Here is a 27,872-nt window from a genome sequence, read left to right on the forward strand (position 1 = left end):
TACTCTATTAATGAATATAGAGAAATAACCTAAGGCTTGAGTTACTCATAAAACAGCTTATGAAGGTCTATTTAATAAGAAATAAAATTTATTGTAAACAAAATTTATTGTATTTATAATTAAACAATCTAAAATGCAAGCTAAACGAATGATACCTTTAATTATATTTACTTGCAAGCAGGCAGTTTCTCCTCAAATCAACGCATTCTTGAAAGGCTTGAACTACTTTAGCACATTTCATTGATTCATTTGGATTACATTTATAGCACTCCATAACAGCACGTTCTCTATCTTTACATGGAGGCAAATTCTGTACGTTTCCTACAAAATTTTTTGAAGAGACTTCTTGTAACTGAAAAAAAAAACAATTCTGGTTTTGTTATCAAAGTTCATCCGATAGAACCCTGCTTCTTCAGTTATAATTATATGATGAATTTTACAACAATCAGGCTATAATAAAGTACAATACAAAATATACTGTTGTACTTACAGCTTTCTCATACTCTTTATCTAGCACTTCGTTCATTTTTTTATGTTTGTCTTCTAAATTTTTCAGCCTTTGCTGCCAATATTCGTCATTCTTTTTTAATTCCGCTGTACTAGCTTGTCGAACTTGATAAGTATTTAAGCTCGGTTCATGCCAAAACATGGGAAACGGACCAGCACCTCCGTGAGGTGGTGGCATTGGAGGTGGTTGCTTTACATTTTCACTTTTTACTACCGAAAAATATAGTTAAAAATAATATAACAGAAACTATAAAAACGATTCTGTGTACAAATATAGAAGCAAAAAGTCGATAATCTTGGTTATTTGACAAAATATTCGATTGGAAAACAAGTTTATGTAACATTACCTTGGGATCCTGTAAGTCTATCAACTACTTCTTCCGAAACTTTGATGACACTTGTAGGATCATCATTTTCTATAGTTAATTTTCTAGTTGCACTCGATGAAGCACCCATTATTTGTTTTCTATTATTTAACTACATAAAGTACATACAGAATTTTGTTTAGAAGTTACTTTCCCATGATTAAAAACTTCAATCACGGCACACGAGCCGGATGACATATAAATCACCACAGAACACTATTTAAAGAAGATGACAGATTAACATAGAGTTAATATTAAGGATAGAGAGAGCAGAATGTGAGTGCTATCCGTTTTACCACAGAATTATACTATTCAGTTGGAGAGTTGTGGTTGGTATACGAGAGGTTACAATCATTCTCTAGCAGTGGAAATAAACCCACAGTCGATCAAATTGATCTTCAATTTGATGTCACATTTGATTATGATTTATGGAAATTGTATGATTTACTAAATTTCTCGAATGAATTCCAAAATTAGGTACAAATAAATGGGATATAAAACAAGTAGTTATATTAAGCAACAAACAAAATTCAATAAAAAATAATAACTGAGTTTTTGTTATTTTTAAGGTGAGGATTAATCTTTTGTTCAGAATTATTTTTTCTCTTGATCGTTGTCAACACTCTAGTGGAGAAGAAATAAACAATTTCCATTGCGGAAATGAGGCTAAATCCCATCGAGAGTCCAAGAAGTCCACCAAAATAAGCTGAAATCAGTAAAAATGCCGATTTGATTGATACATATAAATTGTAATAAAAGATGGTACTACGTCATAAAATCACTACCTCTAGGTTGAGTTACGCCCTCATAATTTTTTTCCACCGCCAACAGGTTCAGCTCTATACCTCAACAAAAGGCTATAACTCTATCTCACTCCTAAATAGTATTTATGGTTATTGAGACATGAGTAGGTCGTTGAAGGTATAAATCGAGCTGCGCTAGATTTTTTAGATATCTTAGAGGTGTAACTACAATTTCCTAATAACAGTATCGAACTATATGCTATTACTAGGGAAAAATTGATGATTGACTTGCATGGAAGAAAGCAATAATTTGACTATGTGTGAGCAGGCGCAATGTCTTGATAAAACAACACTTACTTCTTATCTAAATTTGGCTGTTTTTGCTTTATTTCTTTGCTCAAAGGTTGCAATAAGTTCGCGTAATACTCGCCGTTGATAGTTTTTCCTTTTTCAAGATAGACAATGAAAATTATCCCACGCGCATCCCAAAAAACCGACGCTATGACCTTGCCTGCAGATGAAACGGTCTTTGCTTTCTTTGGAGCCGGTTCTCCCTTTCCAGTACATTGTTTTGATTATTCTCGTATTGAGGGTGTGAAGTGATGAACCCACGTTTCATTCATGAACGATGGAAACATCTTCACGACACTGTTTTTGTTCCATGCTTGCCAACAGCGGTGCACATGTTCTCCAATTAAAAAGCTGGGAGGATGAAAATCTAGTACTCTGGCGGAAGGTCTCAATGGAGAATAAAACAAAAACAGCCATATGCCGTCCCAATGTGCCATGACTTCTGAAGCTGTTGCAAGTAGTTCACAAACCTTAGTCATTCAACAGCAAAGTAATTTGTGGATCAAAGAAGTAGCAGCTGTTGACGCCAGCGCTGGTACTGGCCTAAATATTTCTATAAACTCTTATAATAATTCAAATTTAACCATTTCAATAAGTACTTTGTTGTATTATAAATAGGTATAATCATATTTGTTGATGTGTTATTTTTTTTGAATATAAGAAATATTCATCTACGATAGATGACAAAAATTTTAACGATCATAATATTTTAGAGGGCGGAACTGAAGGCGGGAAGTAGAGGTGTGTAATACGACACTTTCTAACCCTCAATGACGTTAGTAATGATAGCATTGCATATATGGTTGTAAATTAACACTATTACCTATTAACGAGTGCCAATTGAATCGTACATCTGTACGGTTTTTGGTACCGACGAGATCGTTAAAATAAATTCTTATAACCGAATGATTCACCAATTTCATTCCAGTACTGAAAAATAACGTTTTATATAAACTTCCGACATAAAGCAGCAACGATTTTCAACCATTTCAGTTGAATTTTATCTCGAGGCGGCTACAGACGTAACTGCAAGCTTGATAAGCTTGCATGTTCAAGCTTTTTGTGCAAGCAAGCGCATTTTCACTTCACCACCACACGGTACAAACATATCGGACAAGCGCCACTTTGTGTTTCAAATATGTCGAGTTCTGACGACGACGATGCTCTTTTTTTGGTTGCTTGTATACTGGTGTATAAAAAAATGCAAACAAAGAAACGTAGCGTGTGGTGTAAAGACTGGTTAAGGAGAAGAAAAACTTATTCCCACATTAAGATAATTCCTCCAACCGGAACTGGTTCTTTTTATTTTTATTTACAAACATAAACACAGTGTGGTTTTACTTGCTATTGTGGATGCCAACTATTGGTTTGATTTCGGTACAAATGGCCTAGTATTCGATGGAGGTGTGCTTCATAATACAGAATTTTGGAGAAGATTACACGAAAAATCATTAAACATTCCGCAAGAAAAAGAAATCTTAATTAGTTCACGAATATTGCCGTACGTATTCGTTGCAGACGATGCTTTTCCTGTGAAGACTGATATGCTAAAATCATGCAGACAGAGTGATATGAACTGTAATGAAAAAAAAAAAAAAAAAAAATTCACAACTATCGACTATCGAGAGCACGACGAATTGTCGAGAATGTCTTAGGAATTTTAGCAGTACGCTTTAAAGTGTTCCATACTGCCATCAATTTAAACCCAGAGCAAATTGATAAAGTAGTAAATGCAGCTTGTGCATTACATAATTATTTAATGTCGACCGTAAAATACATCTACGCTCCAACTGATTCTTTAGACTCAGAGGAAATAGAAAATGGCATATTCCGAAGTGGTCTAACGTCAGAGAATACCCCTATGTTACTTCTATAAAACTCACATGTAGCTGGAAACATACCATATTTGATGCTAAACAAGTAAGACAGGAATTTATGAACTACTTTACTAATGAAGGACAAGTGCCTTGGCAAGAAAAATTTGTACATAACAAAAACTAAAACTGTTTGTATACAAGTTGTATGTAAATGAAATGAAAATAAACTATATAATATGAACTTTTGTATCAAAAGTAAAACTCACCTCGGTCTCATTCAAGCTGGACACAGAGCTTCTCGGAGTTTCTTGATCCCCCAGAAAATCAAATAGGTGGTAGTACCAAATGGAGGGCTTATATATTTCGTATGTACCCCTTCCAGAACGAAGAGATCCTTCAACTTTTTTCTTTACTCTTCTATGATTAGTTCTAAAGGAATTTATCTTCTTCACAACTGCTTCCTTGTCGGCATTGGCATCAATTAATCTGTATTTTGTACGCTGTCTCTCTTTATTTAACACGCCACAGACACGGTTGACTTTGAGACACTCGAATAAAATCTTCTAACAATTCCCGATTGCTTTTTTTTCAGATCACTAGACATGGTGCTAACAATAAAAACTCCAGGACTGACGTTCGATGGTGCAAACTTTTGCATTTTCAGTACACACGTTCAGACGTGCTTGTATGTTTGCTCAAGCATGCATATTTAAAATTCATTCATACATCAAGCAGCTTTTCCAATTTAAAAGCTTGTGCAGATTTTTCCTACAGACGCTCAAGCTTGCTTGCACAAAAAGCGTGATCATGCATGCTTGTCAAGCTTGCAGTTACGTCTATAGCCGCCTTTAAAGTCATTTTACATAATATGTAGATAATTTTTGTTAAGAAAGTTAAAATTTTCATTGACAATGCGAAACTAGAATAAAAATTGACGCTTCTGTGTAAAAATTACAGTTTTGTGTGAAAACAATAGATTGTAATCTGTGATGCATAACCGCTAGTAAAAGAATTGTTACAACAAACATTGAAAGCAATACTGAGTTATTGATTCTATTCCTATTGCCAAAAGTTTCAATAACATGTCTTCTGATTTCGTAATAACTTGACCTGATATATAATTTGTAAAATTGGTTCCTTCGTTGAATATTGTAGTTCATCAAATCGACGTAGCAAAAATATCGTCGAGTACTTGTGTGTTACACTCGTATACAAAATTTGGATTTATATCATATGTAAAACAGGATATATTAGTTGTGTAGTTTAATTGGAATCCGTAGCTTCCGTGTAGCTCCAAAAACATGGAAAATCATTCCCTTGTGGAGAAGCTATAGAGGAATGTAATTTTAGAAACCAAAAAAATCTATTTTAAACTGTTATTTTGTCGGCTGAAGGGTAATAAGAAATCGCGGAAAAATTGAGATGAATCACCGGAAGAAAGACATAAAAAACTTTAGGTATGTTGGCCATGCCTAGAAACCTTTTCCGTACCCTGTTCCCATTGTTAAAAGCTGTGCTGGAATTCTTCTTCAATCAGTTAGCTCAGTACCTTCGACTGCTTTGTTTTAACCGCTTCTTCACTTATAAGTAAAGTCTAGTTTAATCCCTTTCAACTTTAGCCCCTTTCTTATTTGGAAATCTTGTTAAGTTCAAGCGGACTTTACTTTGAGTAATAGGAAAGGAGCTCTTACGCAGACAGGTACATAGTATGCAAATTATGGACTTGGTACTACACAAATCGACTCTTAATGTTCACGTATGATAGGCAACTAGGATCAATTTAGGATTGTTTCCATTACTATCGTCTGTTTTTGACGTTCAGAGACATTCTAAAACGTCCAACTACTCAGAAAATTGAGTACGTTATAAATATTCACTTCTATAGACTTCTTCAACAATCTAGTCGCAGTTTCTTCTCATTTGATTAGAAATATTTGTTTATATTTGATTTTGGAAAATCACCAAGTTTATTACGAGCTTAGTTTGAAATATTTGAGAAATTACGTTGTTTTGGTTCCAAGAAAGTTGCATGATAATAAACTTTGAACAGGACATTGAATTTCAAATTAAAAGCTTTCGGAAACAATTTTAATATTATTTCTGTTGTTTAAGTTGTTTAGAGTTCAATAAGTACACTGATTATAAAACTGGAGCTAGTTTTTCCATTTTACTCTTCACCATCCACAAGAGCAAACTTTGTTACCGGAATCAATCTCTTATTGGATATTATAAACCTTCTCTTAGTAAAGAGGGAGAGGAAATGACTATAAATAATATATTATTATTTAAAATGACTTCATAGTGTCTCATATGTTAGTTACTTACTATACATTTAGATGATTCGTGGAGAATTCCGTGGAAAGTACTCCTTGAGAACTTTCAATGGTGTAGTCGATTGTTTGACAATCGGGTAAACAATTGCAATTTCCTCTCTCCATGTCAGATATGTGATATTTACCCGAATCTACAAATCCAGGCACAGAGCTTTTCACCATATCTATAATTCAATAATTAATTATTTAACTTGTATGTATATAATTTTCTTCCATTAAAACGTAACTACCCAATTTGATAAGAACAAATCCCAATACTTATTCTAGTCCCTGTGTTTTTTGGTAGTGGATTGACATAAAAATTGAACACGGCTGCATCACAGGAAAGGCCGAAAGTGAAATAAATACACACAATTACTCTAACAACAAAGTCAAAATATGTGTATGTGTGTGTTTTTTTATGTAGGTTTTGGTATTCTGCTAAAGTGAACTTCCTTCCAGTTTCCTGCGACTGTTAGGCATCCGCCCAAATGACAGAACTCTTCTTCTCTATTTTGGACCTTGTAAGTTTCAAGATGAAATGTTGCTCACACCAGATCCTTTTTCGCTGATGAGCCTGCTTCTTTTTTAGTCTGGCATCTTTCTTCATTCTCAGACATCGGAGCTCTATCGTCTCCTATTTTTTCACTGGTTAGCAGCACATCCTCAGTTTCAGGCCAAATGAGTCCATATACCTAGAAATATGTTCGAGGACCGTATCAAATCTCTTCTAGGTGCTTCAACACAATTACTTCAGCCATGTCGTTAACGAATGCTAGGAAGTTCACCTCCTCCGGTAGTATCAGTTTTAGTAGTCCATTATACATGATGTTTCACAAGAAAGAACCTAGTACTTAGCCTTGAAGTACCCCTCCAGTATTCATTAGGGACATTCACTGTGTCATATTTAAGAATTTTGTCTGCGAAGTAGCTGGTTACTGTCTTGTACCTCCTTTTTATTCGACTCTTTAGCTCTTTTCATTTGCAGTACTGACATTTGTGTGTATGATAATTGTAGATAGAATAATTTATGTGATGTTACTTTCTATTTTAAAATTGAAATAACAATTTTCATATGTTTGTTGGTCGTAATTTAGATCTGATTGTGATGATTTACCTGCTATTAATGTTAAACATTTAACATCTTTCAAGTTGCATAATCTAGCTGTTGCATAGTTATCTGGAACATAGATATCAGTATTATATTATCGAAAATATGTAGGGAATTTGAATGTTGAAAACACCATTAGAGTCTTGCTGGAGAATGCAGAAGCTCGAGAACAATATGTCAAAAAGAACAAGAGAGGCGCATTAACCGAAAACTTGATAATAAATTAGAATTTGTTGACTACTTAAGAAGAAAGAAATGCTATGGTCTAAAACAACGAGATTATTGATAACAGCAATAAAACTCACGAAAATATCTCTAAACAAGGTTTGCTGGACAGAAAAGAATTGAAGGTTACCGAGACTATTCTAATTCCAAGAAATGATTTAAATCAAGAAAGTCGAAAGAATATTTTGATAAAAAACCATAGTAAGACTTCAGTACACCTCCCACCCCTGACAGTGATGAAATTTCAAATGTATAATTTAAATTGAATGAGAAAGGAGTTGACTAAATTTGGTACTGTGAAAACGCCTACATTCATAGATATGGAAGCTTGAATTTACTCAGTTAGGGGGTGATGGGCCCCAATTCCTGGAGAGTTTGATGTAGAAAAAAGTTTTTCTTTGCCGATGACGATGAAAGCGACCTATAAAGTACCAGTGGTGGGCATTCGAGGGCACAAATTTAACGATATCTTACATAACCTAATTTCACCTCACATAATCATCTAACCTAACCTCACAACATTTAACCTAACCTAAACTAGAGAAGATTCTTGGATTCAAATTTCGAGTTATAACTTCCTTCTTGCGTTATGTGTCGAAGGCAAATGAAATTTCCACATAGAGAAAGAGAGAGACTTATTATTATGATAATATATAAATAATGGGAACAAAAATCAATGGCTCGACGAACCAAACAGCTTTTTGTAAAGTGTAATATATTTTGTTTCTCGCGGCAAGTAAGTGCGGGTACATCTGTGGCTGTATTATACCCTATCGTTAGTCATTTGGCTTGAGAAATGGTTCACCAGGTTATAGAGAAAACGCAGAAAGCCTGCAACGCCGACGATGAGATTTTCATTGATGTGCAACGTTTATATACTGTCCGAGGGAGCTGTACATGGTTCACTCTCCGAACCTAAGAGATGCTGCCATCTCCATATCCAGCTCAATCCAAATATTCGGATGAAGCTCAAAATATTTCGGAAATCTAACATCTCCTTTATTTTAAACTTCCGCTGGATCAAATTTCATTAATAAGTCACCTCTATGCATTATATACGGTGATTTATAAGTGTGATACCCTTCAGTACCTACTTTGTTTTTTTAGATATCAATTTGAAAATTTGAGATATTAGTCGTCAAAATTTTATATTATTTGCAATCCCACTGGGAGCTCCAAAATGCTTTGATGTAAAAAAACTGAGAAAATAATGTATTAGTATTTTCATTCACCCTGTATAAGATTGAATGAATAATAATGGTATAAATAATTTTCTAGAATTTTCACTACTATTCGAACGTTTTGAGTGCAATATATCTTCATTCTTTGACTCTCTTACATTATACATTATATTATACAATTGAAATTTCATCAGGATCCGAGGTGAGGTATACTGAAGTTTCTTAAATTGATGTTTTATTATAGAAACATTATATTTGTCAAATTTATAATTGTTAGAAATTTTGATTAATTTAATTTCTTAGTTCATGTTAAAGTTATTAATAATATATTGTAAATATTTTTAAGATCAAAATAGATAATATCGAAAATGTCTTTGAAGATTTGTGTCAATACGTTGATTATTTCATTTGGATCTCAGGATAGTGGAAATAATCTCAGTGGGGTGGCGTTAAAATGATCAGTTTTCGGTCTAGTTCCGTTTATATTGAAGTTGTAGAAATATTTAATAAGCTCAATTCTAAGCAAAATAATAGTACCCAAAACAAATAACTTACTTTCATTAGGTATGAAAAAGAATGGCACGCAGTGACATAATTGTATTGTTAAATTCATTCGACATTCAACCATACAGTTATTGAAATTGTATCTCTTATAATAGATCAAATTTCTTTCGTGGGAATACCAGCATTTTCTTTTTTCTACGGAAGTATCAAGGACTTCTTTAGTACAATAAGTTAAACTCGGAGTTAAACCAAGAAAATTCACTGTTTTCATTTGTATCAGATTATTTTGTAAATTCCAATCTGGGATAGTATAAGGACTATGAATTAAAACCTACAATACTCAAAATAAGTGATGTTTGGGCAAAACTAGCACTACATAAATATGGAGTTTCAAACATGTTTTTTTTTTCTATACGTCAGTTACATAAAGGGAACTCGACTTTCACATTAATCAAATGATTATTTCATATTTTTTTATGTCAAAAGCAAGCACACTCAAGTAATTCGAGCGGTGTCTACCGAGTAGAGATGTCTGTAGATATTGATCTAGAACTTCTGTAGGTTTTAGTGCTCGGAAAAGACATGTCTTGGTAACTGATTCCACATCTCTAAATAAATGAATTCCGATAAATTGAAGTTCTGTGTGTCTATAGGCGGACTCAGTGTTCATGACTCACGTCTTGCCTGTCTTGCGAAAACTGTTCTAGGCGGGATTATATCAGATATCCGGAAGAGCATTTGCTGTGGTATATCCGTAAAACAGAGTCATGTCAAATTTAATGTCAAGTCTAGATCCCCTATAAGTCGAACTGCTTTCTTCTGTATTGAGTTGAGCATCTTTGTGATGCAGTTTTATGATTTCGGTGTGAAGCTAGTAAAACAGCGAGTTGCATATAGTAGTGGACGCAAAACGCTACCTTGGGGAACACCTACTTTGATTACATGAATAGTTGAATATTTGTTTTGGTACTTAACCATGAAATACCATGAAAATTACTATAACTATGTAAAACTTCAGTTTTATTTCTCGTGATTTCAAATCAAAGTAAAGTTTGCTTTCTAGCGACTAGATTATGATATAGGAAAACTTTTCCTCTGCAGAGCTGGGACTGTAGTGGATTTTAGAAGGGGTTTCTTCTGGCGTGGTATTGCTTCATTGCGCGTTTGTTGATAGATCGTGGATCGAAGAACCAGTGAGATGTTTTAAATGTGTGTAGAATGTTTTTTGCTGTAAGTAAATTCACCAGGTTATGGAAAGAGCGCAGAAAACCTAACGATTCCATGTGAAGAATATGAAAAAATATTTTTACTAAACCGTTTAAAAACTTTGCCTGTCGTTTGGGTGGTGCTAATGCCGCAAACTATGACGTTTCTTTGGGTACTAGGAAGAAAACTAAAATTTTGAAAGTATTTACTCATCATGATGCCATATTTGCATGGCTTCTGCGGCATGTACATTTTGAATCTAGAGGTAACTAGCACTTCTTATATTGTCACTGATTATCCCAATCCATATACATTTTGATGATTTTCAATAAATTTATTACAAATTAATAGAATTGCAGTTGCAGGATATTGCAAGTATCTCTAATATCGGGTGTGTCAAACCTCTAAGCTGATAAAAAACGGAAAATCATAAAATCATTGGTCGAAATATATCGTCGCAAAGAGATCTGTATTTTTTCATCATTTCATTAGTTTCAAGGCCCTGTTTTAAATAGCAGTGTCTTCTTCCTTGTTTTCTGAAACTTCAGAGGCACTGTCACGTGGATTGCTAATACTAATTTTCTAGTTTTTCATCTATATCACATGATTCGGCTTCATCTAATCACTGCATCACAGTTTCTTCAAAGTTTTAATCACCATAACATACGTTTCTTGACGGTCCCACAAAAATTTATAATTTAAAAAAACTCACAACAGAAAGTTGGCGTCTGGTAGAAAAACAGTCGTTTTAATTTCCATTATCTATCTAAATTCAATTAGAAATTCGAGAGTGGAGGATTAGGAAGCTGTCCAAGAATTAGATGACGTGGCCAGGCCTCAGGGGTGTTAGTCAACTTTCCGGCTAATGCTTCATATCAAGCCTCCAAAGTATTTACGTATTTGTGGAAAAAAATTTCACTTTTACATGATAATATAGTGAGCTTTTTTTAAATTAAATTAGAATATTAGGAATCAAAATATATTCCTTTTAAGTAACTGTAAAAAATATTTGAGGCGATTTAATGTTTTTTTTAACTTACATCTACTCCATATGCGGGAAAACTAGATGCAAAATAATCTTTTGGTTCGTTATTAACCAGTAATTCCAATCCAGTTTCGTGGGTGCAGCCTGACACCCGTCTGGGATTCTTCTGGTATTTATCTTTTCTAAAATAGAGCAAATAGTAGAATAATGTTTCAATAATCAAAAACTGATAAGAGATGATGTATTTAAAACAATATAAAATTAATCATAGTTGAAAAAACTGAAGAAAAGTTGATTATAATTTCTTTCTAGTTTTATCCATACAGATCTGAAAGAAAATTGTCGTACAAAACATTAGTTTTATTATATTAATAATTACTAACCCTATTTCAGTTAAGTTAATCCTAAAACAAGATATATTTTCACAGCAGCTCAAAAGTTTATTCCTATTGTAACATCATTAAATGCTTATCGACAATAAACAATAACGATGATATGTGAATAGGTTTCCTTCATAAATCGCTCAACGTTTTTCCAAATACATAGGAGACAACTTGGATTAGAATACTTTGATCTAGGACTCAGAGGACTTTACAGAGTGAACTACCTGTTTGAAGCCTATGAGACTTACATCTTCTGGTTTTGTCAGTCTCTGATCGAAGGTCACCACAAGATATTTAATATCTGACTTGAAAGGTAGTAGATAGTACTCCAAGTATGTTATGAAGCTCCACAGAATAAACGGAATCAAATTACTGCAATTGTTAGGACAAATTGCATTTGATACGATATATTCAGCATTGATGGGCTTTCTAAGCAGCTGATCGACTGATTGCGTTGTACGTGTCCGTGTCTTCACTTTACAGTTATTGCTTTATCATTTAAATTGATGTTGCTAATAGAATTATCCAGGATTGTTCGATGGCGTGTGTTGGTGTATTTGGAAAGATACCTTCAAACTACATCGTCCTATTTCTTATTATTCTATAGCTTTTTCTAGTTTCCTGGTTAAACTACCTAGAGCAGAAGTAGCCGATATACCATGTTGGTGTGAAGAGAACTTACTAAGTTTTCTTCTAAGCGGATCATTTATATTTTTATTGATTTCGAGGAGAAGGACGAAAGTCCGAAGGGATGATCTGACCTGGGTCTTTTCTTCACCTTAAGAAGCTAATATTAACGCCTCTCCAAGACTCAAGCACCTAACCTTCTGCGAAAAAGCCTCCTCATAACTAAGGCAGTTCCTTTTGGAGTAAAGTCAGTTAGTTTCCGTTTTTTACTGGAGATTTGTACAGCTTAAAATCTCATTTGATCCTTACTGTCGTAAATAGATAGAAGATCCTAGATGTGCCTTTTCGTACTTATGGAGAATGAGTATCTGGGAGTAGTGTTTCACTGCTTGTGCTAATAAATCTTTTTCTAAACTTGACTATTTCATTTTTCCTTTCTTAGGACTTTGTTTATCCAAGTGGTTACAGCAATCCACAACAGCTTTATTTTATGGACGTTGTACTTTGTACCTTTTGTTTTTAATACCACTTTTTTTGGTTTTGTGTTATTTTCTCACGACAATTTAGGATTTTGCTAACAATAAACTGTCTCATTAGTCAGTAGTTGATAATTCTTAGATCAAGACTTACTAAAAATAGGAGTTGAAATCTGGAATATGATATTATGAAATGTATCTACGTCCCAATCAAAATTGAAGTGTTTTTATTAAAATTTTGTAGAACTTCTTGTTTCCTGTGTTCCAGAAAGGTTTCATATTTTCCATAAAATCATAATCATCAAAGTTCATACTTACCTAGCAATAGTACTATTTCTTAAAGCGTGAAGGTTAAAGCTGCAACAATATCCATTCGAAGTAGAAATTCTTTGGAAAACATTTCCACACCTTTGCGATTCCCCTTTCCATATACACTTTACTAAGAAATCCTCACAAGTTGGAGCTAAATCGGAAAGTTCTTTATTTATCACAATATTATTCGAATCAAGAATATACTGAAAGTTTGTTAAGTTGGCTAATGGTATTTTGGTATGGGTCTTATACTCATAAAGATAATAAAGTAGTTTGATGTGTTGGGTAACTTCTTCTTGGTCAATATTATATTTTTGTGTTCTGAAAAAATCCGTTAGTCAATAGAGATTTTCTAATACCTGAAATATAATTTCTAAATAGACACCGAAGTCATAAGAAGATTTTTCTATCTAATTTAAGTGGTATGTAGAAGAATACAAAATGGGGTAGAGGCCAGTACAAATGTAGAAAAGTGGATAGAGAATAAATAATTAAACAGAATACACTGGAAACAACGAAATAACTGCTGGTAAATAAATCTACTAAATAGCTAAAATTTTTAAAACCCAAAGATACCAAGTGAAAAAGTATATGAAGAAACATGAAATCCAAAAAAGCTAATATAGCAAAGAGAATAAAAGTGACAAAATAATTTATATTAACGATTAATAAAAATTGAAGAATACAATAAATTTATGAAAAACAAATTCAATCGTAAAGAAAAAATACATTGAAAAATAAGGCCGATAGATTCATGGGACTATACAATTTAACTTCTGAGCTGGGTCTTCTCCCTGCCTTAATAAAGCTAATTCAAACGTCTCCTGGACTCAGGGATGTAACTACATATGAAGCTAGCGCGAAAAAACCTCCTCAAAAGTTTTGGTAGTCCCTTTTAGACTAGAAAATGAGAAATTTTATCTAGCTTATACTAAAGATACGACTGTTACATATTTATAAAAAAGAAGAATGATAGACTGTGGGGCGATAGGATTCAGCTCCTTAGCTGGGTCTTCTTCCAATTTTACTGATAAAGCTGACTCAAAAGTTTCTCTAGTTAGGGATGTAACTTGATATGAAGCTAGCGCGAAAAAACGTCCTCATGGTTGTCCTTGTTGGAGTAGGAAAGAAAAACGAAATTCAACATAGTAAAAATATAATACGAGTATTATTTATCTATGAAAAAAATAATGACGAAAGTCTGATATCAGTATGGATATTCCTTTAGAGCAAGAGTGGAGAAAAAAATCTTGCGAAGAAAAATGTTGAGAGAGCTATTTATATTAAGTTTGATTGTTTTTTGGAATATTCTCCATCCAGATTAATACGCTTCTCCTAACGTTCCTACATTCACTTCATTTATTTTATTTTATTATCTTCTTCTATTACTTTTTTTTTATTTTCCTGGATCTTTTCCTTTTTATAGGTCTTCCTTATTATTATGTTCGCGGTTGTCTGGATATTCTTGAAACGAAAATGCTTAATGCAGTTTAAAGGTCAAAATGTTCATACTATTTTATCTGTACTCCAAAACAAAACTAAATTGGTATGTAGTAAATGAAAATGAGTGAAGAAAGAACGGCTGGAGAATCAGAAAACATCAATAAGAGATTGAGAAGATATGGGATAGACAAGATACAGGCAATATAGGTATTATTTGAGCTTGAGAGAAATACGTTGAATTCAAGACGGAGTTCTAAATAGACATAAGGACGAATCAAGTAAAAGAAAATCAGTTTTACGATAAAATCAAGAAGAGTTATGTATACTTACAATTTTTTAGCTAATATAGTTGCTTTCTTTTTCGATATTTTATTATGATTACAAATTGTAACAGCAGGAAAGTCGTAATGCCAAATAGGATAATTATTGCTGTCTGTAACTGTGATCATAGGGTAATTTTGAACATTAGTGTAGGCTAACGAAAATAACGTTAAAGCAGTTGATAATGCTAATAAGCAAATAGTTATCCAAAAACATCTGAAAAAAAAAATAGCTTAAGCTTCTTTATTTAAATTCAATTAAAGATTTGTGATGATGACAATGAAGTGAGTCGATCGAAACGACTGTTGCCCTTTAACCTATATGGAGGACAATAAGAGGCTAAGTTCATTTAGACTAAGAAGTAGATTTAACATGACTAACTTAAATGAGATCAGATTATGTATGGAATACCCGGTAACCTTATACAGTTTACCTCGCATATAATGGTATAGCCGGTGTATTTGTTTATAGTGTGCGTGTGAGGTGCTAATCTCAATTTTAGTAACCCGGAGCATTACCGTGAGAATCCGGAATTCCACACTTTCTTACATTCGATTAATTTCGAAGTTTGTTTTATTAAAACAACTATTATTTCACAAAACTACATGAAATTTCCTAGAAATTGAGATCAAAATAATTATTTTTTCGGGTGTTAAAAATTCTTTGAATGTTTCTAAGACATACAAATGTCAATAATAAAATATTTTGTTTGTATCCAAAGTTACTAGAATATTAGAAGGTGCTAGAACACCAGCTACGTCATTATGTTTACATTTTCTATATTTTTATGTTAAATAGAACCTCACTAACATTATGTTCGAGTTATGAGGATGTGTGTTATATCTTGCTGATCTAGATGCTAGCGTTGTTGTCATTCTCACGTCACTTGTCTTCTGCACATCTTGTTATTGTCACAAACCTTCTATTATTCTAGTAACCTTGTTTGTATCGACATGACGCTGTGTCATTTCTGCTTCTAGGAATTCATAAATGTTCTCCACAACCAGCTGATGTTGCCGAATGAAGAAAGATAATTATTGTAATAGTTATTATATGACGGTTGCTACTTAACTTTTGAGATAGACAAATAAAAGTAGATATTTATAATTGTGTATGCCTTATTTGTTTTCCAAAATGTTCTCCATTGAGATCAATACATTTTTGCGTGCGTTTGAACCAATTGTCGAAGCATTGAGGCAATCGCTTCTTCAAGTGCAGAAAAACGTTGACCTCGCAATTTATTTTTAACTTGCCGAAAATAAGATGAAATCATTGGGTACAAAACAAGAACTGCACGGCGGATGACCCATAAATTCGATGTTTTGACCGTTCAAAAACGTTTTCGTTTGTGCTGATGTGGAGAGCTTGCATTGTAGTAGTGAAGAATAATTCGTCTTCTGTGATTGGTTTCCCTGATGTTTTCGAACACTTTTGGTAAACATATGGTGGAGTATCATTTAGAATTGACCTTCTACGTTGCTCCAATGGAACGGTGGTGACATGTACTGTTATTCCGAACACAAAACAGGCGACCATTTGTTGTATTTGGCTCGTCTTTGTTTGCACCAATAGACACTTGCTTTTTTCAAAGTGATTGTCAAATTATGCGGTAATAAACATGAACAAATCTTTTTATCTTTTTACAGCCAATTATTCATGCAATATGCGAGTGGAACTGATGCCCAAGTATGACACAACAGTCGATTTTGGACGACTCACGAAACTCATCCTGTAGTGAAGTGCGACCACGAATGAATTCGGAAGATCAACGAAACACATTGGGTCAAGATGGTGCTTCATCACCAAAAGTCGAAGCGAGTTGATCGGCATACCGATATTGGTTTAATCCACATTGAAAGCCATAAAAAATGACAACATGCTCTGAATACGTTCACCAATAGCAAAATCAGTGTTGCCATATCTCAGAACTTCAATAGCAGCCTCGTAATCTGCCAATTTTTTTTAGCTACTACGAAAATATCGTCCAAGAAAACGAAAGAAAATTCTGGTAAATTATGAACTCTTAATATCAATATTTAGAGTTGCCGCATCGTGATTTTTGATTTCCCATTTAAATTATACAGGGATTTTTTTTATTTTAACGAATTATTGTGTTTGAGTATCTGTTTATGAATACTTGACCTTTTTGAAGGTCATCTATTTACCATATAGATTAACATAGATTTGTCTTTGTGTCTTTTTTGGGAGATGCGTCCATTTTCTTTCACAATATTGTGATGGCTGCTATGGATTACTTTATAGCAATTGATATGTTTATCTTAAAATAGCCAATAGTAAACTTGATTTATATCCAATATAGCACATTTAAAATGATATTTAAAAATAACTTTGGCAACTTGTATTTGTCCGAATAAGCAAGAAATAGATCACGCTGCTCTTTTGAACTGCGAACACTTTCCAAAACTTATAAGCTTAGAAGTTAACCTCGACTAACGCAAGTTATAACAGCTTCAGAAGATACTACGCTTATTCAATTTTAGCAGACTTTTAATTTTTTTTGTATTTTGTCCCTAATTTTTGTATAATTCTTCAAGATTAATTGAAAATAAACATATTATAGTGAGAGATTATTATATATTATTATTTATTATTATAATTATCTTTAACTCCGCCTAGGGTGGTTGATGGGTGGATTGAGTAGCCCATTGACTATCACTGCCGGTCCCAAGCCCGGATAAAGGAGGAGGGTTAAGGGGTGAGGCCAGCAACCTGCCCCTCGTAAAAAGGAAAAACGCTCACAGAACTGAAAGACAAAGAAAGACAAAGTGTTTATTATGGGCGACTTTAACTCAAGAATTGGAAACACAGTTATCCCAGGAATCATGCATAGTTTCAACGAAGAAGCAGTGAATGATAACGGAGATATATTGATAGATGTATGCGCCCTCAACGAATTACGTATCAACAACACATATTTTGATCATAAGAAACAACAAAAGTACACCTTCGCTAACACGAGAGGCCAAAATTCAACTATTGACTACATAATTACAAACAGGAAAGTCCACCCCTCCCAGATACTTGACGTACGGGTATTAACATCGGCAAATATCGGCACACAACACGGTTTAGTATTGTGTAAATACCGCGTATCCCACATAATAAAGAAAAGAAAAACACCCAACTACGTATCAAAATTTAATATAGAGTCGCTTAAGGATGAAAGCATTAAATACCTCTATCAAAACAGACTCTGCGAAAAAATTGTCCAAAACCCTATAAAAGAAACCGACAACGTAGAAGCCGCCTGGGAGAAACTAAAGAATAACATAAAGAACAGCGCAAAGGAATCCCTAGGAGAAAGAACAATAGACACGAATAGAACACACAATAAACCCTGGTTCACTCTAGAAATTAAGGAACTGACAAATGAAAAAAAGAAAGCGTACATAAAATACATTACCAATAGAACACAGGAAGAATACGAAGTCTATAAAAGAGTGAGAAATAGAACAACCAACACAATAAAAGAACTGAAAAAAACATACTGGGAAAATTTCTCAGTGGAAATGGAACATGATTTGTGCGGAGGCCAGAAAAAAATATGGAACATGATACGAAAAAGGAAGAAACCAATCAACGAGGAGGTAGTGATAAATGTTATAAATCAGGAAACATGGGCAGCACATTTTGAGATCCTATATGATAACAACGGAAGCAGGGACGAAGAAGAAGTCGCAAACTCGCCATCCCCAAACGAACAGGAAGAAACCATCACATTAGAAGAAGTACAAACAAACATAAAGAAACTAAAGAATAGAAAATCACCAGGTACAGACAATATCCCAAATGAACTACTGAAGAACGGGGGCCCAGAAATCGAAAAAGAATTAATAAAACTGTACAATAAAATAGAAAGAACTGGAGTAATACCCGAAGAATGGAGAACTAGTATAACTATACCTATATACAAGAAAGGTTTAAAATCAGATCCGAAGAATTACAGAGGCATAACGCTACTTAGTAGTGTGTTAAAGTTATTTACCAAGATACTTGCAAATAAGATAACTGCTAAGGTAGGCATCTCAGAAGAGCAACAAGGCTTCCGCCCAAACAGATCCACTATAGACGCAATATTTATATTACGCCAGTTGATAGAGAAATCCATAGAATACAATAAACCCATGTACACATGTTTCGTAGATCTAAAGCAAGCATTCGATAGAGTAAAACTCAACGATGTAATCCACCGACTAAACCAAAAAGGCGTCAAGAAGCATTATACAAATCTAGTAAGGCAACTTAACATCAACACCAAAACAAGAATAAAAACAGACTGTGGGCTAACAAGAGAACTCAAAGTCTCATCCGGCATAAGACAGGGAGATAGCCTCAGCCCATGCCTTTTCAACGTAATAATGGACCAAATAATTGACAGCGTAAACGAAGTTAATGCAGGATTCGAAATAAATAACCGTCGCCTGAGAATCCTTTGCTACGCAGATGACGCAGTACTTATAGCTGAAAATGAAGACGATCTACAACGCCTCCTTCATAAATTTAACCTGACGGCACAGAGACTTAACATGCAAATCTCATGCGAGAAAACACAAAGCATGGTAATATCCAAAGACCCAATAAGATGCAAGTTGGTAGTATTAGTAGCGCAATATAGATCAAGTAATGAATTTCAACTACTTGGGCGTAGAAACAACGAGCAGCAGAAACATAACGGACGAGGTAGATAAGCAGATCAAGAAAGCAACGAGAATATCGGGATATTTACGGGACATTATATGGAGAAATAAATATATGAGCATAGAAAGTAAGACGCGAATCTACAAGACCTGTCTCAGACCCATACTAACTTATGCCGCAGAAACAAGGGCAGACACAACACATACAAAGAGAAAAATGAGAACAGCAGAGATGAAGATATTACGAACAATAAAGGGTACCACACTCCACGATAAAATACCCAACACAGATACGTTAAGAGAACTGGGAGTACAAGATGTCGTTAGATGGGTAAGAGCAAGACGCCGACAATGGAGAGACCATGTAGAACGAATGGCTCCAGAACGGATTGCCAAATGGGCCGAAACACAGAAACCAGACACAAGACGCCCAATCGGTAGGCCCCCAAAACGCTGGTACGATAGCTGGACATCGGCGTCACAAGAGGGCAGATGACAGACCTGACAGGACCTCGTCCTACTACAAGAAGAAGAAGAAGAAGAAGAAGATAATTATCTTTATCATCTACATATTTTTTATTTCTATCAGGTAACCTTAAAAATTCATAGGCTGACACTTAGATGGCACTACTGCAGATGATTTTTAGTTAGCTCCAGCTTTCGTAAGTTACGTGTATAAACTTGACAGCTGTCATACTATTACTCGTCAAGTTATAGCATTTCGAGCGAAGCAACTTTTGTTAGTTTGAAAAAAATGGTTTAAAACAAATTTTGTTTTTATGAAAAATTTTATTTCGCAAAAAAATTGAAGACAAGGCTTCACTTGATAAACATAATTAGGACTTTTTTCTTGAAAAATCAACCGTTGAGAAGTAGTTTGCTAAGTTTAAACAAGGCGAAATCACCACCGTGGACAAAGCCATAAACAATTTCCACAAAATAGTTTCTTACAATCCTAAAGTGAAGCTGAGAACCTGAAGATATCAAAGAAATGTGTTGGATATGTTCAGAATGAATATTTGAGTTCAATCGATAGTTATATTCATCGACTATAAAAACCTTAAATGGCAATTATTGCGTTGCGTTATTGGCTTTTTGAAGGAGGAAATTGCCGAAAACTGCTCTCTTTAAAGAAGAAGAAGAAGAAGAAGATGAAAGTGCTGCTTCATCAAGACAATCCAACGTCCTGGTAATCAATGAAAACGTTGACAAAGTTGCATGGATTAGGCTTCCATATCCACTATATTCTCTAGATCTATCGCCTGACGAATTTTTCCTATTCTTAAATCCAAAAGGCTGCTCGTTGAACAGAAACATCGCGCCAATGAAGATGTTAACACAGAAACTGGAACCTAATTTGAGGTTAAGCACAAATCATATTATACATCATCAAAAAATTATATGAGCGCGTTATATCGCCATAGGAGGCAATTATTTTGAATAATTAAATGAAATTCTATATAAAAGAAATGTTTTCTATTACGGAATTAAATTTTATTATTAGATTAGATATCGTTTACCGAGTAGAAGGCACTTTCCAATAAATTGTCATCAAATTATTGTGAAATGTGGGAAAAGATGATATCGATTTGATTTCAATTGTCAAGTGATTGTGCATTTTTTTGCATTGTAAAATATTGAGCTCTTAACTAATTCTGTTGTTGTTGTTGTGTTTTTGCAGTGGAATGAATGAACATTTTTGATGTAAGTCCATCAGCTCCAGATGAGTATTTATTTTTGATTTCATCAATTGCACTGCGAAGCTCTGCTAAAACTACGGGCATTAAGAAGAAACTGTGCAAGTTAAATAATTTGATAAATTTTTGGTTACATTCACAAAGTAATTATTGAGGTTATCAAGTGAAGCAGAGATGAAGACCATGTTTCTTTAGAAACATTACGAGAATTGGCGAATCTCCTGTTATAATAAGTATCTTTGGCAGCTTTTATTGTCTTATGATAATTTTTTCTGTATAGTTTCACGTAATTTTAAAGATGACACATATAAATGTCTGATACAAAACTGAATTACTGAAACTCACCTTTCTAAAAATGTTCTTTTTGGAAGAACTATGAATTTGTATCCATGTAAAGCCGTGCTTAAGCAGAATTGTTTTATTTCCGTTTTAAACATTGTTCACGGTAATACAAAAATATAGTTTCCTGTAATCTGTTATTAATATTCGTAGAATTTCTATTCACATTTAGAACATTAAATCGTATTTCATTTACATTTAAAGCAATTTATGGCGTTTTTTATTATGAAATCGATAATATAGTTCACCGTATTCTTTATTTTGAGTATAGGAACAAGAAATTATAATTTTATTCATTAGTACTACAGTGTTTTCAGGAAGACGAAGCTCAAATAAATATATTTCGTAGACTCCGGAAGTGTGTAGAAGTCCAAGGTGCCCACTTCGAACGTTTACTATGATTTCTTCTTTAATTTTATTTGATAAGTTGTAGACTAACCAAATACTTCTACATTTCAATTTTTGTTCGACAGTATGCAGATCAATTAGAAGTGTTTTAATACCTCCTGTATATATTTTCAATAAATAATTACAATTCATTATCGATCTAATCGCTTAAAATAGTGGTTAGATATAAAAATTTGGAAAAATAATTGACAAAAAACAGTTCGAGTGCCTAAACATCTTAGAATTTAGAGTGGTACTACTTTATGTTCTAAGCTTAACACTGAGTACGGCTAGCTTTAAACAAAATGGTGGTCTGAAGTTGCGAGATTTTATATTTATTCTTTTAATTGTGATGGATTGTTTGAGTTTTCACGAGTTTTTCTATTGGATGTGTTCAAAAATTATCGATGTAATCGCTTAAAATAGTGGTTAGATATCAAAATTTGGAAAAATAATTGACAAGAAACAGTTCGAGTACCTTAACACCTTAGAATTTAGAGTGGTACTACTTTATGTTCTAAGCTTAACACTGAGTACGGCTAGCTTTAAACAAAATGGTGGTCTGAAGTTGCGAGATTTTATATTTATTCTTTTAATTGTGATAAATTGTTTGAGTTTTCATGAGTTTTTCTATTGGATGTGTTCAAAAATTATCGATGTAATCGCTTAAAATAGTGGTTAGATATCAAAATTTGGAAAAATAATTGACAAGAAACAGTTCGAGTACCTTAACACCTTAGAATTTAGAGTGGTACTACTTTATGTTCTAAGCTTAACACTGAGTACGGCTAGCTTTAAACAAAATGGTGGTCTGAAGTTGCGAGATTTTATATTTATTCTTTTAATTGTGATGAATTGTTTGAGTTTTCATGAGTTTTTCTATTGGATGTGTTCAAAAATTATCGATGTAATCGCTTAAAATAGTGGTTAGATATCAAAATTTGGAAAAATAATTGACAAGAAACAGTTCGAGTACCTTAACACCTTAGAATTTAGAGTGGTACTACTTTATGTTCTAAGCTTAACACTGAGTACGGCTAGCTTTAAACAAAATGGTGGTCTGAAGTTGCGAGATTTTATATTTATTCTTTTAATTGTGATGAATTGTTTGAGTTTTCATGAGTTTTTCTATTGGATGTGTTCAAAAATTATCGATGTAATCGCTTAAAATAGTGGTTAGATATCAAAATTTGGAAAAATAATTGACAAGAAACAGTTCGAGTACCTTAACACCTTAGAATTTAGAGTGGTACTACTTTATGTTCTAAGCTTAACACTGAGTACGGCTAGCTTTAAACAAAATGGTGGTCTGAAGTTGCGAGATTTTATATTTATTCTTTTAATTGTGATGAATTGTTTGAGTTTTCATGAGTTTTTCTATTGGATGTGTTCAAAAATTATCGATGTAATCGCTTAAAATAGTGGTTAGATATCAAAATTTGGAAAAATAATTGACAAGAAACAGTTCGAGTACCTTAACACCTTAGAATTTAGAGTGGTACTACTTTATGTTCTAAGCTTAACACTGAGTACGGCTAGCTTTAAACAAAATGGTGGTCTGAAGTTGCGAGATTTTTCATTTATTCTTTCAATTGTGATGAATTTTTTGAATTGAAATTGAAGTTTTTCCATTAGATGTATCCAGAAATTATTTATCTAATAGTATCAAAGTATTGATATGAAAAAAAAACGTAGTTATGTTATTTGCGCTTTAAGATGGCGATCCTGCAACTTCTTTTTATATTTATATCAATGATCTTCCAGATCGGTTATATGGTAGTAGATAGGGGGATAGGGTTAGGGAAGAATCATTATAATAACAGTTTTTATTGCAAAGAATCTATAATATAGAGTGATATCAAATATACTTATTAATGAACGAATAAAAGAAAATGTATCTTATATCATTCTATGATATCTTTATTTATATCATACACACTCAAATGAAAACAGCATAGGAACTATACACACCGTATCAAAATTTTATTCTATCGCTGAAACTTATTGAATATGTCACGCAAAGTATAAAATAATCAACGATTCATTAATTACACGATGATAAAAAAGCTCATCAAAAATATTCAATAGTTTTGTGCTAATTATTGTTTAAGTATGCATGTTGAGTGGAAATAAATGGTGTGAATTCACAAATCCATCCACTTTGTAAGGTACATCGCAGCAAATTGTACAGAGCATAGAATTTTTTCCGAACGAATTACGAACTCGTCCACGACATGGGCCGTGAATACGGTCCTATTTGGTTATAATGGAACTACACTGAATCGTTTAATGTTTGTCAGTGCCTTTGGTGTATTTATTTAAAAACAGTGGCAAGTTGTCCATGCTATATTTGTTTAGAACTAATTTTTAGAAACGTCTTTTACTTTATTTGTTTCGTTTGTTCACTTTCTAGAATTCTATAAATGTCGTTTCTGATATAAAATCAAGCATGTTTAACGGAACGAAATACAAAACCAACTTGTAAATTTAAATAAATTAGTCAAGTATTAGTGATAAGCTGATGATTATAAAGGGTAGTTGATTGTAGTGTAGGTGTTTAAGAAATAGTATAACAAAATAAGAAAAACATCAACATCACAGTTCGCTGTTAAATTCCAGTTTTGTTATAATAAATGTGTTTTTATTAATCTAATTGGCGCAGTCAGTAGGATCGTGAATAAGTCCTTTTTGCAAAGTTAATTAATTTTTAAACCTTTATACGCGGTTTAAACTGAAAAATAAGAAACGAAAACCGAAAGATACAATCCTGGATCGACGGTATTTGAGGCTCAGCATCTAGATTGTTCTAGATAAAAGCAGAAATAACAAATGAAGAAAATAAATTCGAAATATTATAGTAAATACTGAAAAAATTCGTATTGTGACATGAAAGTTGAGATACACACTACAATAACAATATGAAAAATAACATATAAAAGTGAATATTAGAAAGGAGGAGAAGCCAAGATAGGATGAATAACAAAAAATAAAACAAAGTGGGATAAATAGAGGGATAAACACGAAACAAGAACGAAATAGAGAAAACAGAAATTGGTATTATATAGAGGTACATATAAGTATCGACATAGAGAAGGGGTGTCGAGGGGAGTTCAAAATATGACGATTGACGGCAATTTACTTCTATACAAATTTACATCCTTAAGGAGTTATAGTGCCTGAAAGCTAGGCCAGAAATTTTGAAAACAAATAATTTTTTCACAACCTTTTAACTTGAAAATACCTTCTGTACATTTTGTAAGACTATCAAAAGCTTGAGTAATGATAAGTAGATGGCAATCGAGCCATTTTGGTTAATTAGATGTGACATAATCTTAAAATTTTGTCAAAGACAAAATAGTCAAGAGTTAGCTATAAATTCATAATATTAAATTGGCAAGCTACATACGCCTCTGCACTGTGTCAGTTCTGATGTGAATGAGCAAAGATAAAAGAAGGAAATAATATCATAAAAAGAAGAGATAAATTGAGAAAAAAGCAGAGAGGAAAAGCAGATAGGAGGGCTTGAGTATGAGAAATGTAAAGACATCGCTTAAATAAAAAGATTCGGGGGAGACAGAAAATTATTGGAAACCAAAATTGTTGGTTGGTTGTCTATTAGTGAAGTGTCAATTAAATCGTGTCGTTTTCAGAACTTGAATCTCATCTCATTAACTACCATATAACTTATTTGTAATAATTGTTAAGTTGTATAACTTGTGTTTTATATATTTTGAGTGAATATTTATATCGACAGTTTTTATTATCAAGTGAAACTAATAAAAAGTAGTGAATAAATAAGAAGTAAGGAAATATTATTTTCATCTGCAGGTGGGACAGATTTAGCTCTAGGAATCTTAGCAACCTAACTTTTTATATATTGTATATTTCACCCCTTATCTTGAGCCAAGGATTGGCTTTTGATAAATATCAATTTCATAGTTTTGATGGCAAAAATATTATTTTCTAAACGAAATCTAGCCAGCGCGCTGCGTATAGTTTCTGGTAGATCTTAAAAAAAGTTGATGAAGTACATAATTCCACCAGACATAAAAACTACATATTGGAAGAAAAAATTGAAAGGAAAGGAGATTGCCAATAAAAGAGCTGGCGTTGTACAACAAGGTGCAGCCTTTATTGATAATTAGTCTAGCACTGATATGATTCAAACAAGGATTTTTCGGCTGATGACCCATCAATTCGATGTTTTGACTATTCAAAAACTTTTTTGTTTGAGTGTGTGAGAGTTCGCATTGTTGTAGTAGATAATTATTCTTCTTCTGCGATTGGTGTGGGAAGTACTTCGTACGCGAATAAGTTTTATTAGATTTGAATGTGTTTTCAAAGACTTATACAGTCGATTTTTGTTTAGTTCCGTGTCTTTTGAATCATCGCGAATGATTTTTTTTAAGCACTTCTTTGCACTAATTGACTCGACCTGTTTTTAGAGGTTGTCAAATGTCAAATTATGTGGTATCCAACGTGAAAAAATCTTCTTGACAGCCAAATGTTGATGCAATATTAAATATATGCGAATGGAGCTAATGCATAGATTCATAGAAAATCATAGCATGAAAATGTTTTTTTACAAAGATGTTTCAAGTATCTGTCAACAACGAATAGCATTTTATAACAACACTTTCTACCTACTTTCACCATTAAACATGTCAAACTTGATGATGGCAATGTTGCCATATCTTACAATTTGAGTTGCAACTATCATTTTAAGAACATCAAAAAGGATTTTAACAATATATAATGAAGTTTGACACCGTTTACAAGGAAATTATTGATATTATCAAGGAGTTTGAGAAAAGGCTCTAAGTACTGATTAATAATGATTGATACTGGAACCTGATATAATGAGTGTCATGTTGAAAATCATAAAAACCTAAGAAGTATCATAAATTTGTAGAAAAATAAGAAAAAATTCAAAAGTAACAAAGAAATAAAATAGTATAAGATGACTTACAAAGGCTATTTTATAGGTTTGAACAAATAGCGAAATGTTTTAACATGCAAATATCCCTGAAGGAAACCAAATCTTTCACAGTATCCAGAGAACCGAGAAGATATAGACCAGAGCAGAGAACATCATAATTAAGCGGATATTTAGAGCTACTGAAATACGAACGCTGAAATCAATAGCAGGACACAAATTATATGACCACAAGAGATATGATGAAATAAGGTAGATATGTGACATCCAGGATGTAGTGAGATGGGCGAGAAATCGGCGAAGGGAATGGAGAGACCACGTGGACAAAATGTCAAATGACCGGTTGGCAAAGATTGCAAAGGATGAAAAGCGACCACCAGGACGACCACTCACAAGATGGTAGACATCAGACTAAGTCCTCATGTACGATGAAGAAGAAGAAAAAGAAGAAGAAGCAAAAGCAGCTATAAATTTGAGGAAATATGCTGCAAATTGGGAAAATTTATCTGTGGTGTTTATATATGCACAATACGAATTCTGCATATAATTCAACTTGGCAATAATTGTTACAATGTAAAATAAAACAAAATTGTTCAATAAAACAATATATTTACAACTAAATTTAATTTAAAAAATATATCAATATTTTCCTAAAACATGAACAACAACTCTGTAATAAAAAATAAATAAATATCACATTCAAACAGGAACTTCTGTTTTATCCATTCAAACCACTTTTTATTTTTGTTGATTTTCATAACTCTGAAAAGAAAAAAAAATACTATCAAACATAGAATTATCATTCGATTTGAAATGCAATCAATATTTAATCATAATAGATTATGAGAATAATCACGACTTTGTACAGTCTTTAAACCTCTTCCATACCCCATATTTGTTCTACTGAACGATTGAGACGGATTCTCACGAAGTCTTAGGTAAGTGTGAATACATCTACTGCACTAATCCCTTGTAGTGCATCATAT

General features: G+C 33.1%; 3 protein-coding genes across 3 annotated transcripts in view; all 3 read right to left on the minus strand.

The window, feature by feature from the left end:
- Positions 1-87: 87 nt before the first annotated feature.
- Positions 88-1,079, minus strand: LOC130896328 (MICOS complex subunit MIC19). The gene is made up of 3 exons (XM_057804337.1): positions 855-1,079; positions 491-717; positions 88-352 (listed from the first exon to the last, which is right to left on the minus strand). The coding sequence occupies exons 1-3, from the start codon at positions 961-963 to the stop codon at positions 158-160; spliced, it is 531 nt and encodes a 176-aa protein (XP_057660320.1). The 5' UTR covers positions 964-1,079; the 3' UTR covers positions 88-157.
- On the minus strand, positions 981-21,661 carry LOC130896865 (sodium channel protein Nach-like). The gene is made up of 10 exons (XM_057805229.1): positions 21,570-21,661; positions 14,879-15,085; positions 13,112-13,426; positions 11,363-11,489; positions 9,168-9,447; positions 7,213-7,275; positions 6,109-6,280; positions 2,790-2,896; positions 1,421-1,578; positions 981-1,088 (listed from the first exon to the last, which is right to left on the minus strand). Exons 1-10 carry the CDS (start codon positions 21,659-21,661, stop codon positions 981-983), a joined length of 1,629 nt encoding a protein of 542 aa, XP_057661212.1.
- A 5,834-nt stretch (positions 21,662-27,495) lies between these two features.
- LOC130896740 (probable multidrug resistance-associated protein lethal(2)03659) overlaps positions 27,496-27,872 on the minus strand; it is a 56,285-nt gene continuing 55,908 nt past the window's right edge. Inside the window, exon 16 of the mRNA XM_057805031.1 lies at positions 27,496-27,648. Coding sequence (XP_057661014.1) covers positions 27,625-27,648 — 24 coding nt within the window. The 3' untranslated portion in view covers positions 27,496-27,624. The remainder of the gene's footprint in view (positions 27,649-27,872) is intronic.

The sequence above is a fragment of the Diorhabda carinulata genome, chromosome 7 (genome assembly GCF_026250575.1).
Source record: "Diorhabda carinulata isolate Delta chromosome 7, icDioCari1.1, whole genome shotgun sequence".
NCBI lineage: Eukaryota > Metazoa > Arthropoda > Insecta > Coleoptera > Chrysomelidae > Diorhabda > Diorhabda carinulata.